The 16,790-nt window shown below is 27.9% G+C and overlaps 2 protein-coding genes across 4 annotated transcripts; both read left to right on the top strand.

The window, feature by feature from the left end:
• The first annotated feature begins 5,671 nt into the window (after positions 1–5,671).
• LOC137811478 (uncharacterized) lies at positions 5,672–9,335 on the top strand. Of its 2 annotated transcripts, none has more exons than XM_068613260.2 (3): positions 5,672–5,821; positions 8,503–8,654; positions 9,045–9,335. In XM_068613260.2, exons 1-3 carry the CDS (start codon positions 5,752–5,754, stop codon positions 9,060–9,062), a joined length of 240 nt encoding a protein of 79 aa, XP_068469361.1. In that variant the 5' UTR covers positions 5,672–5,751; the 3' UTR covers positions 9,063–9,335. The 2 variants fall into 2 exon arrangements, with proteins under 2 accessions (XP_068469361.1, XP_068469360.1); XM_068613259.2 differs by having other exon boundaries at positions 8,503–8,675.
• A 4,068-nt stretch (positions 9,336–13,403) lies between these two features.
• Positions 13,404–16,790, top strand: LOC137811477 (uncharacterized). Of its 2 annotated transcripts, none has more exons than XM_068613255.1 (7): positions 13,404–13,568; positions 14,220–14,538; positions 14,627–14,709; positions 15,221–15,284; positions 15,391–15,508; positions 16,324–16,478; positions 16,564–16,790. In XM_068613255.1, the coding sequence occupies exons 2-7, from the start codon at positions 14,476–14,478 to the stop codon at positions 16,645–16,647; spliced, it is 567 nt and encodes a 188-aa protein (XP_068469356.1). In that variant the 5' UTR covers positions 13,404–13,568; positions 14,220–14,475; the 3' UTR covers positions 16,648–16,790. The 2 variants fall into 2 exon arrangements, with proteins under 2 accessions (XP_068469356.1, XP_068469358.1); XM_068613257.2 differs by lacking the exon at positions 13,404–13,568 and adding an exon at positions 13,730–13,815.

Here is a 16,790-nt window from a genome sequence, read left to right as displayed (position 1 = left end):
TTTATTAATAATAAAAACTGATTTACATGTCAACAATATTTTAGTCTAAAATAGTATATAATATAGTTAATATAGTGATTAATTATCTTTTATTTCTAAATTTTGTGTTACTATTTAATAATTTTCTTATAGTGAAACTATAACCTTTCTAAATATTAATCTTATAAGTTTTTGGTAATAGAAAATGTTTGTCTAGTTAAATGGAATTTTTGATTAACTAAATTAATGAAAGTGATTAATATGTGTAAGAAAAATGTGAATGAGATAAAATAAAATGAAAAAAAGTGTTACATTAATATATGACTTATTTTCTGAAATTTTAGGCGTCAATGCAAAGAAAGGTAAATTAGTGAAGTTTAATTTCAGTGATTGAGCCATTGAGGGTCCCTCCACCTATGTGTCTTTTATACTAAAAATACAAAGGTAGGTTCCACTTACATGTGTTCTTTTTGGATTATAAGTGAAAAAGAGAGAGAAACATAAGTGAAAATACAATAGCAAAAACTGTGTTGTTTGGATTTGATCAAACATATGAAGAAAAGGACAAATTTTTGTTAGAACTTATTTGAATAAGCAGAAGGATGAAAGGAATTAAATTGAAGTGAATGCAGTTTTAGTCCTTTGTTTTGTTGATTAGTTCTTGGCCAATTCAAGAGAGTGACATTTATCTGTCTTATCTAATCCTCTATTTACACTATGAAGGTGATGTTTAAGGCCCTATTTTCCGTCACTACTTTTCATTTGCCTTTGCTTAATTGCTTATCGTGTAAGACTAGTTCAACTTGAATTATCTTTTAAGTTACAACTTTAATCATGCCTATATTTTTTTTTATCTATAATAACAAAATTTAATAAATAGAAATACTATTGATAAACACAAAAATTCACTTCCTTGAAGCGAAATATGAATTACAGAAAAAAGTTAAGTTGTAAAAAACATTTTAACCATAAACTATATTACAAAGTGGACTTTAAGCTTGACTCAACTCCATAAAACCGGCACAATAAGATGAGGTTTGCATCCACTTATATACTATGAAAGACTCTAATCTCTAGTCGACATGGGATCTCCAACACACTCCCCTCACGCCGAGACTGTCAACTAGTGCGTGAGACTATATATTATGGGTGGTCCGATAGCGGCCTGACACGATAGGTCCAACACAAACACTCACTAGGATAAGCTTGAAATGTCTCTGATATCATATTACAAAGTGAACTTTAAACTTAACTCAACCCCATAAAACCAGCTCAATGGGTTGAGGTTTGCACCCACTTATATATTATGAAAACTCTAATATTTAGTCGATTTGAGATTTCCAACAGACTATTCCAAGAATAAAGCTGTCACTAAGAGTATCTCTCCCCCACATTAAACCAAATACAAGCAAATAAACCTTACTATTCATCAAGTATATCGTACAAAACTTGGTAACATCTTACAAAAGTGCAGAAAATAATGATGAACAACTTGTATGCTATAACAATGTGAGCAGTACTTTTCATATTAATTTATCAGTTGAAATCTGTTTTATGCATTAATCCAAAATAAAATCAAGAACTAACCCAACAAGAAAACTCTATAAACTTATTTCCAATCATATGAAACTTTGTTGTATATATCATCAAAATAATACTTATAAAAATTGAGTTTTACCATGTAATTGAGATATTCAAAGAAAATTACAATTTTATCCTTCATTAGTACTTTACATTTCTAAGTTTAACTTGCTTTCATTGCCAACCCAGAAAAAAACCTTCTAGAAAGTTTCACTGTCCTGACAGCTTTATCATGTGTATTTGTTAATTTTGATAATGATTCATTTTTGAAAGAAAACAAAATTGACTCATTAATTTTAATCATTTTTTTTTTCTTTTATATTTTTTATTTTGCAAAGTTGGTATACCATGTCTAATTTAAATAATTTTAATAAAACAATCTACTAATTAACATAAAAGCACGATGAAATGGGATTTATGGTATTTATTCATGGTGTTGGGATTTATGCATGGGAAAATTCTTGAACGTATTAAAAACTCATCTATGAATAGGTGTATTAAAATCTGTCTTTACATGAAAAAGTGTGAATTACTTTTTCTACCTTTCTTATTCTGTCTTTGTTGATGAAGATGAGAGTAAGACTTAGAAACTAGGGATTGAGTTTGGATCAGGTAAGAGTTAAGACTAGGTCAATGTACTTATTAAGAACAAAAATATATACTATTTTTAATTTTTTATTAAAATAGTCATATTTTATTTTTCTAATAAATCAATACAGGGAGAAAAATTAGTTTGGGTTTTTTTTAGGTAAACATTGCAATAGCGTGGAACGAAAAATATTATTGTTACAATAAATGTGTTGACGAAGACTATTTTTGCAACTAATTATAGTTTCATTAACAAATTATTACTATTATTTCATTTTTATCGTATTTTTTAATTAAAAAGGTTAATTTGATATTTTTTTTACTAAATCAGAAGACTTGTTTTTTTATAACAAATAATATGAAAATAAAAATTAGTATTTATAATAAAAGATGAAAGTCATTACAAATCATATATTATTGCCAATAAAAAAAATTACAAATCATATACTTATTACAGATAGATGTCATTAATTTAAATAAATAAAATTTATTTAACAATACATAAATGTTTGTTTTATTTTAATGATAGAATTTTAATTTGCAAAATATTCATCCTATGAGATTGATATCTAATGGACTAATTTAACCTTTTGAATTTTATATTCAATTATAATAGTTATATAAAAAACCAAAGTATAAGTATAACTAAACGTTTAACATAAAAACACACTAAATATTCAATTTTGTGTTATAGAATAAAATCATTAAATAAAAAATAATTTTATTAATAAAAATAATTAATTATTATATTAATTAAATTATATTATTTTAGAAACTAAAAAAATTATTGATATCTAAATTAGTTTATATTATTAATAAATATTTTCTAAATTAATTCCATAAATGTCTGAGTAAATAACTTCACAAACAAAGAATATATAGTATCGAATTGGAATATAAAAATATTTATAGAAGTTATACTTTTGTTGCTAGTCGGTGGAAAATAGTTATATGTTAGATATTTATAACTCAATTGGTGAAATAGAATCTCTTTCAAAAAAACATGTATTTTTTTACTATCGCAAAAATATTTTTTTTGTTGTGAATGAACAAAATTTTAAGAAAGTGTCCTCAGGTAAAATCATAATTATTGATATGAACTTTTCTATATAAAAGGGAATCTTTTATTACAATAGAAAGTAATATTTATTAAGAATTAAAATTAACTAATTAAATATTAATTTAATTTTTAAAATAATATTTAATTTAATTAATATGATAACTAATTATTTTTTATCTTTAAAATTAACTTTTATTCAATATGATCGAAATTTATTATTGTATTCAAAATATCTTTATTGTGTATGTAAGTAATGTTTTAGAAGTGTCAAAATGATATGTTGAGACGAAGGTTGACTCTGTAGACTGAGAGGTGTAACCCAATTCTAGTCAGCTTCATGTTTAGCCGCAATCATAATAAATTTTAATAACATAAAAAAACTTATTAAAAATTTAATCAATTATTATCAGTAATTAACCTAAAAATATGAGATAATCTAGACTCAATATCAACAATGTTTTGGATGAATTTGTATAAATAGGTAATCATTTGGTTAAATTAAAAGTACGTTTCTCTCTTTTAGAGTGTCGAAATAATATTCAACCGTATCGAGAATCCGAGGAGTTTCAGGTTAACATTGTTTACATAAAAAATATGTTTTATAAAAACTAATTATAAAATAAATACTTTTTATAATGTTATTCTAGTTTTTTTGTTTATTGTAAGTAATTAAATGAATTTAAGAAAATAGTTATAAATCTAAAGAACAAAAAATAATCTACAGCTACTAATAAATATATTTTTTTAATTATTCTGTAACCTTTTTATAATAATCAACTAATCTTTTATTAATATAACTATTATTTGCTCCTATACACTATAATCCATAACATTGAATAAAAAGGATCATTCTGGCCGTTTTACTACACTATAATCTATAACACTAATAAAAGGGATTATTCTCACCATTTTATTATTTGAATACGTTTTTTTAAACTAAAATAACTATCCACACTACTAAAAAATTATTAAATATAAATTAATTTTAGAAATATAAAATAATTAATTATTATAATAACTAAATTAAATAATATTTTAAAGATTAAAAAACTTATTGATTTATAAATTAATTTTTATTATTAATAAAAAAAATTAAATTAGTATTTAATTAGCTACCAATATTTTAATTACTAATTATTTAGATTCTAAATTTAACTAATTATTTAGATTTTAAATTTGATAGCATGTTAGCTAATTAAATACCAATTTAAAAATTATTTATAAATAATAAAAACTAATTTATAAACCAATAATTTTTGTACTCTCTAAAATAATATCTATTTGGTATAACAACTAATTATTTTTTGTCTCTAAAATTGATTTCTATTAAATGATTTTCTTGTAGCTCTATATAAATAAAAATTACAAGAACAAATTATTTAAAAACTACAAAAATTAGCTATATTTATTTTTAATTGGACTATTTTACCCATTAGTAAATAAAAAAATAATTTATTTATTTAGTAAAATAAATAATTAAATAACTTTTCTTTATTTCAAAATAATTAATAACTTTTCTTTTTTAAAAATAGTAATTATTTAATTGTTAATACTACTTTTACAAAATTATATATATACATATTTAATTTGTATTCTTTTGGAATCAATTATTCATAAAGATAATAAAATAATAATAATAACACAATATATTTTTAATTTAATAAAAATATGAATACCGCGAGAGCCCATGCGTATTTATTTTGGTTTTTATAAATTGTAGGTAAAATAAATAGATTCATAAACACTATTTTTCTTTGTGATTCTTATGTAAGAAAAAATTTATTATTATAATATTATAATAATTTCAGATTTTAAATTTTTTTTTTTTTTTTAGGTATATAGTAAAATTTGAAATGTTATTTATAAATTTATGTGATATATTTGTAACTATTTTTAGTTATTAATTATTTTTTTATTTTACTCTCTATATTTTTAATTGTTTTTTTAAATAAATTACTTATTTATAATAAAATAATATTTATAATGAAAATATTGATTTTGTAATTATTTTTTATAATTTAATAAAAAGAACTGTATATACTACCATTTTTTTAACTTTTTTGGTGTGATATTTTAATTGGATAATTTCTTCTTTTAATAAATAAAAATAATATTTATTTATTTGATAAAAGAAATAATTGAATAATTTTTTTTATTTCAAAATACTAAATATATTTTTTTCTAAAAAAACAACGGCTATATAATTCTTTTAATATTATTTTTGAAATATTATATGTGTAGATTTTATATAATATCATTATTTTTAATTATTATTCACAAAAATAATAAAAATTAATTTCTTTATTTGTTTGTTATTAGTACAAGAGCATGTCTTTTCACTCATAGTTAACAATTGTATATGTATATACTAAAAAGAATTATATTGTTTTTACTAATAGTTATAGATAATAAAAGAAAAGAAGCTAATTTTAACCTAGATTAATACTGTAAAACTTGAAAACCTGTTGAAAGTTGAAATCAGAAAATCTACAAGTTCTCTTTTTCGTCCCCACAAGCCCTTTGTTTCGTTTACGTAGTCAGCAATGGGTGCAGGTCACGCTATGAAAAGAATTCCTCGTATCAAGTTTCCTCAGAGACATCCCAAGCCTTCTGGTAATTAGTTATAAGCATTTCCTTTTCTTTTTCTTCGCTATTCACTATCCAATTCTTATTCATTCAGATCTTATAATTGCAAAGCATAAACCAAATTCGATCACTGCCTCCAATTTCTCATAGACGCCTCATACGATCTAAATTTTGCTTCCGTGCAAAATTTCGGTTTCTTTTCTGGATAAATTCGAGATTCGTAGGCTTGCCACTGTTATCTTCATTTAAGTTTTGCAATTAGATTTGAGGCATTTCCTTTCCTCTAGCTTTTTTGTGATGTCTTTCCTTGCCTATGTTGTTAATTGCTGAATTTAATTGGAAATTAACCTCTGATGCACGGATACAATAAGTATATTGGATGTTTTGAAAAATAGTAATAAGATGATATGCTTATTTTGAAAAGAAAATGATAAGATATAAGTATCGGATACTGGTTATATAAACAACCATTTAGCTTTTTCTTGGATGTGAATGCTACCACAACATGTTAAGAAGTGAATTTAACGCAAACTCATAAAACCGGCTTATAAAGTGAGTTTTGCAACCACTTATAATAAAGAATGAAATATCCTAATCTCTAGATGCGGAATCTCCAACATCCCTCATGCTGAAACTACCAACTTGTGTGTGGAAATATATGTTATGAGTGGTCCGATAGCGGGTGACATGATAGACTCAACAAACTATCATTAGGATAGATTTTAAAGGACTATGATACCATGTTAAGAAGTGGACTTTAAGCCTAACTTAATCTCATAAAATCGGCTCATAATATAACATATTCTTTTTAATTTAAGTTTTTGGGAATGTTGGTTTGTGACATCGGAAAGAAGTCTAGAGTTCTCTTTGTTGTTCCCCTTTTTCTATTGAGAAATTAACTTTCAGCACAAGTGAGCCTGTGGTTATCCACGCTTAGAACCTTTCTGCGTAGATGTCCATATCCGTTGATGTTAATCTTGTATGTAATTGAATGAATAGGCTGGTTCTAGTAGGGGAGTGGTTTATATTATCAGAGATTATAAAATGAGTATATAAATCACTTTTGGTTATTCCTTCTCAATCTCCTCTCAAAATTGAGAATTCGAATATAAGAGATGGTAACACATAAATCTCTGATACCTCTCAAAGAGAGGATATGGAAAGAAGTTTCACAACGTGGTAACTTCACAAAATAAAAAATACAAAGGTTTCACAGTTTTCACTAAAAATAATTCATGCTCAAGCTTAGAATTCTATTTATCTTATATGCTTTATGGATAGATATTCATTGATGAACTCTTTGAATCTTTTGGTCAATATATAGGCATCAAGAATATGATTTGGTGTAATCTTTAGCAATGATATCTCTTTATGTATGATAACGTGTTCTCAAATCTTCTTGACTTGATTTGGTCTAGATCAACGTTTTGAGTAAGGAAGGTTGCACTTCCTTTTGCATGGTGCGTGAATAAACAAGGAAATGTTGCAAAATATACGCAAGAATAATATTCAAATATAAACATATTCATATTCACCCATAATCAATTATCTCATATGTGTATTGTTTCTGAATCTTAGACAAATAATTAATTTCCTTACATAAAAGGGTAATGCGTTGGACACTGTATGCTTATATTAAGCATCTGCAGTCTTAAACTTACTCGTTGTATATATTTCTCTTAGTGTCGAAATAATGTGTGATTACAGACATTAAATGGATAAAGATCAATCAAACTGTAAGACCGTCTTGCTTTGAACAGGATGACCATTAGAAAGTTTGATGATGCCACAACTTCATAGAGCACACAATAGAAGGTTCATAGCATAGAATAGTATCATGTAGAACTTCTAATAAATTTCGTTCATAGTTATGATCAAAACTTTATCTAATGAAAGAGAGTTTAGTGGTTCTTGATAGAAGCATATTGTCTAAGCCTCAACACTAATCAATGTTATGACGAAGAACCTAAAATGTTCTTTGCCCACATGAACAATATTGATGCATCTCAGAAGCCATTGAAGAACTCTAATGCTTATGCTGATGATGTGTATTTCCAATGTGTAGAACAATGTTAGGAAGGGTTGTTATTGTAGTGTTATTATTATGGTCCAACTCCTTATACGTGGTTAAAGTACCTAGCAGTGTAAAGTGTCTGGTTGGGAATTGCCAGATTTCAACTGCTTCCTTTATATTTTGCTTGCAAAGTTCAGTTTATTAGAGAGAACCAAACATCTCCAACGATAAAAGTGCTCTAGAACTTTCTGCATAATTTGCGATTCTGTTTTTAGCAACTAGTTAATATGTTTACAGATATAACTGCTTAAGCCGCAGCAATTGCAGTTATCTACCTATCCTAAGAAATGGAATTAACTAGTACTGAATCATTCAAATATCAGAAACCACCCTACTTAATAACCTGCTGCAGTCACTAAATTATTTGTTATCTAAGTATAATATTTGACACCGATAGTTTAAACTTGGTTCTTCTTTTTCATTCTGATAAATCTTGTCAAAAGGCACTATTCTAGCAACCAAGTTTGGTTGATCAGAAACATTAACTGGTTATCATGTAATTTTGGAGTTTTCTTTAACTGTTTTTTATTCATAATAGTTAGATATCTGTGAAGACTGTTATATCAATTGTTGTTTAGTTTCCGTGGTGAGACAATGATTCAATTGTACAATTCTTTTATAAATTTCGTTGCAGGTTCGGCACCTGAGACTCGAGCTTTGTCTTCAAGAAATGATGGCAGTTTACCGCCCGTTACCAGTTCAAAAGCCTCAAACGCACTTGGAGGGAAGGCCTCTATTCAACCCAAGAGAACTCCCGTGTCCAAAGAGGAGATTGAGGCAGTTTTGGTATGCAAAATTCCTTGCAAGGTTATTCATATCTTCATTTACCATACTCACCTTTGCATGTAAACCAAATAAATTTTTGGTTCTAGAAAAAGGTTGGATTCCTATCTGATTCACCACTGACATGAACTGCTATTGAAATGTGCTACTAGTTAGGCCTTTTGCCTGGTCTGTGGTTTCTTCTTTCTTTTCTATGTTTTTTTTTTTTTAAAAGTTATACATTTTCTGAGATCATTCTAGCATTCTGCTTGAACATTTTTTTTAATTATTTGATCATTGATGTTCTTTTGTGATTATCGGGGAATTAATCCTCGTTGTATCTCTCTAGAAGGATTTTCTGGTTTGTTGATTTTTTTATACTAATAGAAACATTTTCTGTTGTGTTTGTGGCAGTTGGGCGGCGGGTTCTGAAATTCATTATTCAAAGTTGACGGTTCTTTTTGTCACCAAGTCCTGTGCATAAACAATACACTGATTTTAATTGTCAATAATTGATATACGCAAAGGATTAAGATTGTACACCATGATAATCTCCCCCTTATTCAAATTGAATATTGACTCGAGAGAAAGAAGTTTCAAGTTTTGGTTATCTTGTTAGAGATGTTTGATCGATTTCAGTTGTAAATATATTTGTTATCTTAATTTTTATTTGATCTATAAATAAAATATTCAGTAATTTGAATAGATGCGTAATCATTATCTAATTAATAAAACATAACTATTTCATGATTTCTTTTATCATTTTTCTTGTGTTTAACATTCATTTCTTTACAAATGATGTATATAAAAATATGGCATTAGAGTTCTGAGTCATTTTTTTTCTTCTCTGTTCTTTTTCATTATTTTTTCATCATGGCAAGTCAAACCCTATACAACTTTACTAATCCCTCCCATCCATATTATCTTAGTAGCAATGAAAATCTAGTCTTGGTTTTCGTTCCTTCCCTTTTAACTAAAAATAATTATCAGAAATGGGTGTGGTTTATGTAAACATCCTTATAATCAAATAACAAGTTGTGATTTGTTGACGAAAGTCTTTCGTCAATGCCCCTCCACAATCCTTTGCACGAATTGTGGAATCAGTGTAATCAAATTGAGATTTCTTGGCTTCGCAGTGCTATGATGGTTTCAATCCTTAAATCTATTCTGTGGATGGATCTTGTTGTTGACATTTGGAATGATGTGTGGAATAGGTTTTTGCAAGGTATAACTTTTGCATTTCCACCTAGGTTAAAGAAAGGGAATATGACGATGTCAAAATATTTCACAAGATTGAAAATATTTTGGGAGGAATTAGAGATCATGTTAATGGATCTCATGCCATCTATCACATGTGTGTTCTTTCTAATCGTTCAATATGAATGGGAATTCGGAACACCACTTCTCATTAGTAGCAATGAGATTGACAAGGTGCTAATGAATATTGTGGTTGATAAATGAAATTTCAGTGAAAGACATGATAGAGATAGGGAGATCGATTTTACTAGACAAGATGGAAAGGGAAATAGTTCCTATTTTTGTACATATTGTGACAAAAATAACCATATGGTGGACACGTGTTATCAAAAACATAGTTTTCCACTGGGTTACCGACTCAAGCAAGGAGCAATAAAATCTGGTAATACAGTTATATCATTAATGACCAAGGAGAGATATTGCTCTGAGGCTAATCCATCCAATTCTAACATTAAGATTTTTCAAGAACAATACAACAATATAATGACTTTTATCCAACAATTATCTTCTTAAATCCCTGCTTTGAATCATATCAGTACATCTCAAATCAATTCTACCCGATCAAGTGAGTTTTATAGTCATTATGTATTAGACACAAAGGTTATGGATGACATATGCTCCAGTAAAAAAAACGTCTTCTTCATTCATAATATTTCGTTTGTACTAGTCTTTTTGCCTTATATAAATCAATTCAGTGTTAATCAGTTCAGTACAGTTCAAAATTCTCCCATGCTCACTTTAAATGCACATTCATTCCAAATCAATTTGATATTTGTTTCAAGTAAAATATGACACTATTGATAGGTACGAGGCTCACTTGATTGCAAAGGGATAAGCTAAACTAAAGGTACTGAGTATTTTGAGACTTTCTCTCCAGTAGTTAAAACTGCTACCAATCGGTTTATTCTATCTTTAGCAAGTGTCAAAGGATATATTCTTCATCAACTAGATATGAATATCATCTTTCTTCACGACAATCTTGATCCCACTAGCCTTAATCTTTCTCATCTTGCGCAGTTTGTATACTTAAAATAATCTTTATCTAAACTAAAACAGATGAGTAGGCAATGAAACTCAAAACTAACTCAAATTGTCATACAAGTAGGTTATGTTCAAAGTGCATCTGATCATTCTTTATTAATTTGTACACGTAACCATTCTTTCACAACCTTGTTAATACCGGTTGATGACATTATTTAGGGTGACAATTATCTTTAGGAAATTCAACATGTTTAAAGTTATCTTCATAACTCAATTAGTGTAAAAGATCTTGGTACTTTTTACTATTTCATGGGATTTGAAATAAGTTGTTTACCTTATGACATTGTTCTCAATCAACAAAAATATTGTTTAGATATTCTTTTTGATAGTGGTTTATTAGCTTGCAAACCTGCCACTTCTCCATGGAACCATCATATCCTACCTCTGAAAGTGAATGTTCGTTACTTTTGGATGCATGTGAATATAGAAGATTGATTAGGTGTTTGTTATACCTTACTCACACTAGTTCTGATACCAGTTTTACGCTTCATAAGCTCAATCAGTTTGTTTCAAATCCAAGAGAAACTCATATGACACAACTCTTCTTGTATTATGATATTTGAAAGGAAGTCCTGGTCTTGGTCTATTCTTTCTCATCAATAATCAAATTGTTATCAAAAAGATTTTCTAATTCAGAATGGGGAACTTACGTTGATTCTAGAAGGTTTATAGATGATGTTGTATGTTTATGGGAAACTCTTTAATTCATGGAAGTCTAAAAAGTAGTCTACGGTGTCCAAATCTTCTCCAAAGACCGAATACATAACACTAACTTCACTTGTTTGTGAACTTGAGTGATTACAATATTTATGTCACGATTTGAATACTAATATTTATGATCATTTTATCATCTATTATAACAATAAATCTACTATATGCATAATAAGGAATCTCATTTAATAGGATAACGAAACACATTGAAATCAATTGTCATTTTGGTTGGACTAAACTTAAAGAATATCTCATTGATTTAATTTTTATTTCCTCTTTTGATCATGTAGTTGATATGTTGACCAAAACTTGCATCCTTAATTATTTCGTGATAACTTCTTCAAGCTCAACTTAAAAGATATACTTATACTATTAGATTTAATCTCATAAATTTTTTTACCCAATAATATACTTGTAACAATTATTTAACTAATAAAACATGATATTTTTTTTAATCCTATTGTTCCTTTATTTATAAATGGGGTATATACAATTAGAGTCACACTATTTAAAAAGTATTCTTATTTGATAATTAAATATATTATTATTTTAATTATATTTTTTAATATAAATTATTATATGAATGTAAAGTGGGAATATTTTATTTTATATGGACGTAAAAGTATTATTTTTCATAAAATTAATAACCGTAACCGTTTTAATGTGTATTTTGACTATTTATCTGTATTCAGAGAAATATTAATAACTATTAATTAATCGATGGAGCTGATCTTTGGTACGGGTTGACATAAAATTCATCTAAAAGTAATAAAGCTATTAAAAAAACTTTTGTACCAAAACAGTACTTCTAAATCAATTATCTTATCCATTTGAGTTGTTGAATGGGAAAGTTATAATTTAATTACTTGAATGTGGTACTTAGTTAACGAGTTTAATTCTTAAAATTATGCAATGATATTTTAAATTTTAAACGGTTTTAGTTTTGCAATTGTTAAGCGAAAATTATTTTGATTACTAACTGATAATTAAAAATATAAAATTATTTAACCTAACGATATCAAAAATTAAAATACTTACGTATTTTTAGTTTTTGAAATATTATCAAAAATCTCTTTTGGTTTTTATAATTTTTTCTTAACTTTTTAGTTACTGAAAAAATTGCAATTTTTTAAAATCTTTTATTTTCTCAACAGTTTCTTAAATTATTATGGAATTTTTTCATCTTAAAAATATCTTAAATGGTATCTTAAATGACATTAGTACCAATTGTAGAATTGTAAAATATTCAATTCAAAAAGTATTTATTAGATTTTTGATAATTTTACACGGTTTTAATATAATTTAAAAAAATATATATATATTAATTTATTTTAAATTTAAATTTATTGTATAAATTTTTATCATAATTTTAAAAATAATGAACAAATCTTTTTGAATAAGCTATGTGAAACTATCTTCTTGTTACTAAAGGGACTACAAACACAAAAATCTTTATTCTCAAATTATATAATTTATAATTATATAATATATACATCCATGTTTTTTTATCCTACATTTTAAAGATTATATCTATCTTCCCTAGATATAAATTAAATATACATTGTTTATTTTATTTTTTTGGTAACGAATTAAATCTTTTTATTTTTGGTTTCTTGTTTTTTTATCAGTGATTGAAAAAAGAATCTGGTAATATTTTGGAGATAAGAATGGCACTTAAATCAAATTTAAGAAGTACCTTATCTTACGATTTTAAAGATTAAAAAAACCAATTATTAATAATCTCATCCTCAAACGACATAAAGCAGGTATTTGCAGGAGTATGGTGTCGTGTCTTCTGCAACAAGTTAAAATAGTAAAACTGGTGTACACAAGTAACCCACCACGACACAACAACTAGTCCTTGTTGTAGGTTTTTGGGTGAAAACCGTTTGCTGTTACCCTCCTCGTATCTTCTTCCTCCCACCGAAGGTACCAACTATTTTCTCTCTTCTCCTATTTTCTTAAATTTATTTCTGCTAATTAATCTTTTTAAAACAATAATCTTCACACTTTTGTACAATTTGTTTAATTTAATTAGAATTCAAAGTTTCACTCTATTTTTCCAACCTAAAGTAACTTATTTATTCATTACACACGAGTTTATATGACATGAATTAGTTTAGGGTTCAGAATTTGGTTTGAATCAGCAAATATGACATGAATTAGTTTCATCGTTGTGCGTGTCAGTTGCTTTCGATTCGCACCTTTTATCGCATGCCTTTTATATATATATTCATTCATTTATTTATTTTTTAGATTTCTATTTTCGTTTCAAGGTGAAAGGGAGATATTTTTTTCCCTATCTGCTAGTCTTCTTAGCTTATGTTAGTGCATAATTCTTAGCTTATGTTATGCTCACATGGTTTAAGAAAAAGGAATCGATACTTTGAATTCTGCAAAACTGGTTTTTAATATTTGTCTTGGTTAAGAAAAGTGATGCAAATGGTGATGTGAGAAGAGGATTCAATTCATATCTGATTTGATGTTGTTCATGTATCTGGATAATTCACATTATGAACTTATTACTACTGTCTTGTTTCCACTCTTCCTCTGATATGGATTTATCTTCACTTGTTGCAGGTCTCTTTAATGGATGATGTTCCTTGGGAATAAAGATCATCCCAAATCATTCTCGATTTCCAACATCTGGTGTAGAATCTCTTGAGAACGGAACCCGGAAAAACTGTTACATCTGTGGTCTTTCGTCCTGGTGGAAAAGGGGAAAGCAACTAATAATCAGAAATTCATTTGGAGTGTTTGATTGTATTTCAAATCAACCACTTAATATAGCTTACTTTGACATCTGTGAACTTGAAGAACATTAAAGATAGTTTCCATGTTCAAATTGTTTACTCTTCCGAGACTGTCATGGAGCTCCGGTAATGGTGGTCAGGAAAAGGTTTGCATTGAGAATCTTTTGTAAAGAGCACCTTTTGTCATTGGTGAATGTTTTGTTACATGTTACCTAGACAAATTAAATTTTGTAGGTGGAGCTAACAGCTGTTGAAGTAGAGTCACTTCGATCAGAACTTGCTGATATAGAAGAGCGGGAAGCTCAATTGAAAGCTCGGTAAGTCTTCTGTAGCTTTGGACAACTGTAGTCTTTTCTTTCTAGAATGTAATGAGTTCTCTATAAGTGTGTGATTTGAAGAAAATACTTGCTATTACTTGTGTCTATAAGTGTGTGATTTGAAGAAAGTCTATGGCGAGCTCTAAATTCCAAGCTTTGTTTTATTCAACGTCATTAGTCTTTGAAACAAAGCTTGGAATTCAGAGCTAGCCACAGATTTGAAGTCTATAAGTGTGTGATTACTTGTGTTGTAAGGATAGGTGAAGTTTAACTCCCTTTTTTCTTTCATTTTTCCCCATGTCACTCCTTAGTACTGATTCTTCAAGCTGTAAGAGAGGCATCCACTAGTCTTGGAGTTGAAATTAGTAAATTTGTACATTGAACGACTACAGAAATTCAGTGTTGAAACTTAAGCCAATACTTTCCTCTGTGGGGAATTCTTACATGCTTCAAGAGACACAAATGTGCTTTCTATATATCATTAATTTTTTAATCTTTCTGTTTCTCACAGGTTGGAAAATATTGATGAAACCTTGCGGTCAGCTCGTCTATCAGGCTATTTGTACATTCGAAAAGTACTTACTGAATAGCCTCCTTTGGTTTACTTTACATCAGTTTCTGCATCTATTTAATATTTACCTAGATGCTTTGTATTAATTTGCTTATAGTTTTTCTCTATAGAGATGGGCAGCACTACCAGGAGAACCACCACCTATAGATGACACTGACATAGATGATTGGCTTCCTCGCTTTGTTGTTCTTCATGGTGCATGTCTATACTTATATTTGTTGTGTACAGGTAATGAGGTTATTTATTTTTCTTTTCTCCTTTTTCTACCAGTTCCTATGTTTTATGCAAAGTTGTAGTTATTATTATAACATCTTTACCATATATGCTTATTCCTTGTATATTTTTCTCTTGTTAGTTTGAAGTTTTCATATCTATTTCACTTTCCAGTTTTTATATTGCTTTCAAGGAATGAATCTGTGTTCTTTTTAACTTCTTTCACTCCCTCATTGTTAAGTCTTCCGCTGTGCTCCAAGGGTGCTTCCATCACTCATTCTTTTTTATTTCTCTACCACATAATATATTTTACTGAAATTGTATACTCTGGGTGTTTGTGTTGGTCTTCATTGCAAGTATTTAATGCTAATTCTGTAAAGTATATTCAATGACAAGATGTCAAATGAGAAAAATCTGTTGTCGTCATTGATTATGTATTGTACTTGATATGAGTTGCATTAAAACCAACTCAATTGTACCTTCAGACGCTCATTTGAAAAACCAACTCAGTTTTAGATAGATTGTTTGAAGAATTTCCTGGGTCATATGATGGGTCACACTTTCAAAATTCTCGGATCATATAACCTACAAATCCATTTGTCTTAAGGTTTTGAGTTGAAGATGATGTTACAGTCTCTGTGGATCAACTAATAGTTTATTAGTATCGAATCTCCGGGATGTATCCTCGTTTGCAAGAATCCAACAAATATTTTGCAAAATCTATAACAAGCTAAATGTGCATAATTGTTTGGCTTTATCAAATATATTTATGATCTAGTTTTAGATGTTGGCTTTCTATTACAACTATTGATGAAGGGAGTAAATGGCAGATCTAAGTCCTCACGACTCAACACTTCTATCAGATATTGTTGAAATAGAGCAACTCCCAAGTTTTAAGCGTGAAGATGATGAGACGCGAGACGCCTTTTATATTTTAACTCGTCATGGTTTAAGATATGAATGCTCAAGCAGTTCTAAAATACAGGTGTGTATAAGTTAAGATAATTTTGTACTCATAATAATTATCATTACCTTTGATTACGTATTTCACTCAATGATTCCTCTTTCAGGTGGATTCGTGGTTATCAGTTTTACAATTTGAATGCAAATTGGAATCTGATGCATCAAAGCCCAGTAGTTCAATAGAGTTGTAACACATTTTGCACCTTGTTCGGTGAATTAAAGATGGCTTGAAAACTAACGTGTAAATATCACACTAATGCCGTTTACATTGTTGTTTTTGTTGTACATACCTTATCAGATAACAGTAATTGAATAAAGATTTATTATATTGTCA

The sequence above is a fragment of the Phaseolus vulgaris genome, chromosome 2, assembly GCF_051622355.1.
Source record: "Phaseolus vulgaris cultivar YP4 chromosome 2, ASM5162235v1, whole genome shotgun sequence".
Lineage (NCBI taxonomy): Eukaryota > Viridiplantae > Streptophyta > Magnoliopsida > Fabales > Fabaceae > Phaseolus > Phaseolus vulgaris.
This window is presented reverse-complemented; position numbering and strand designations above follow the sequence as displayed.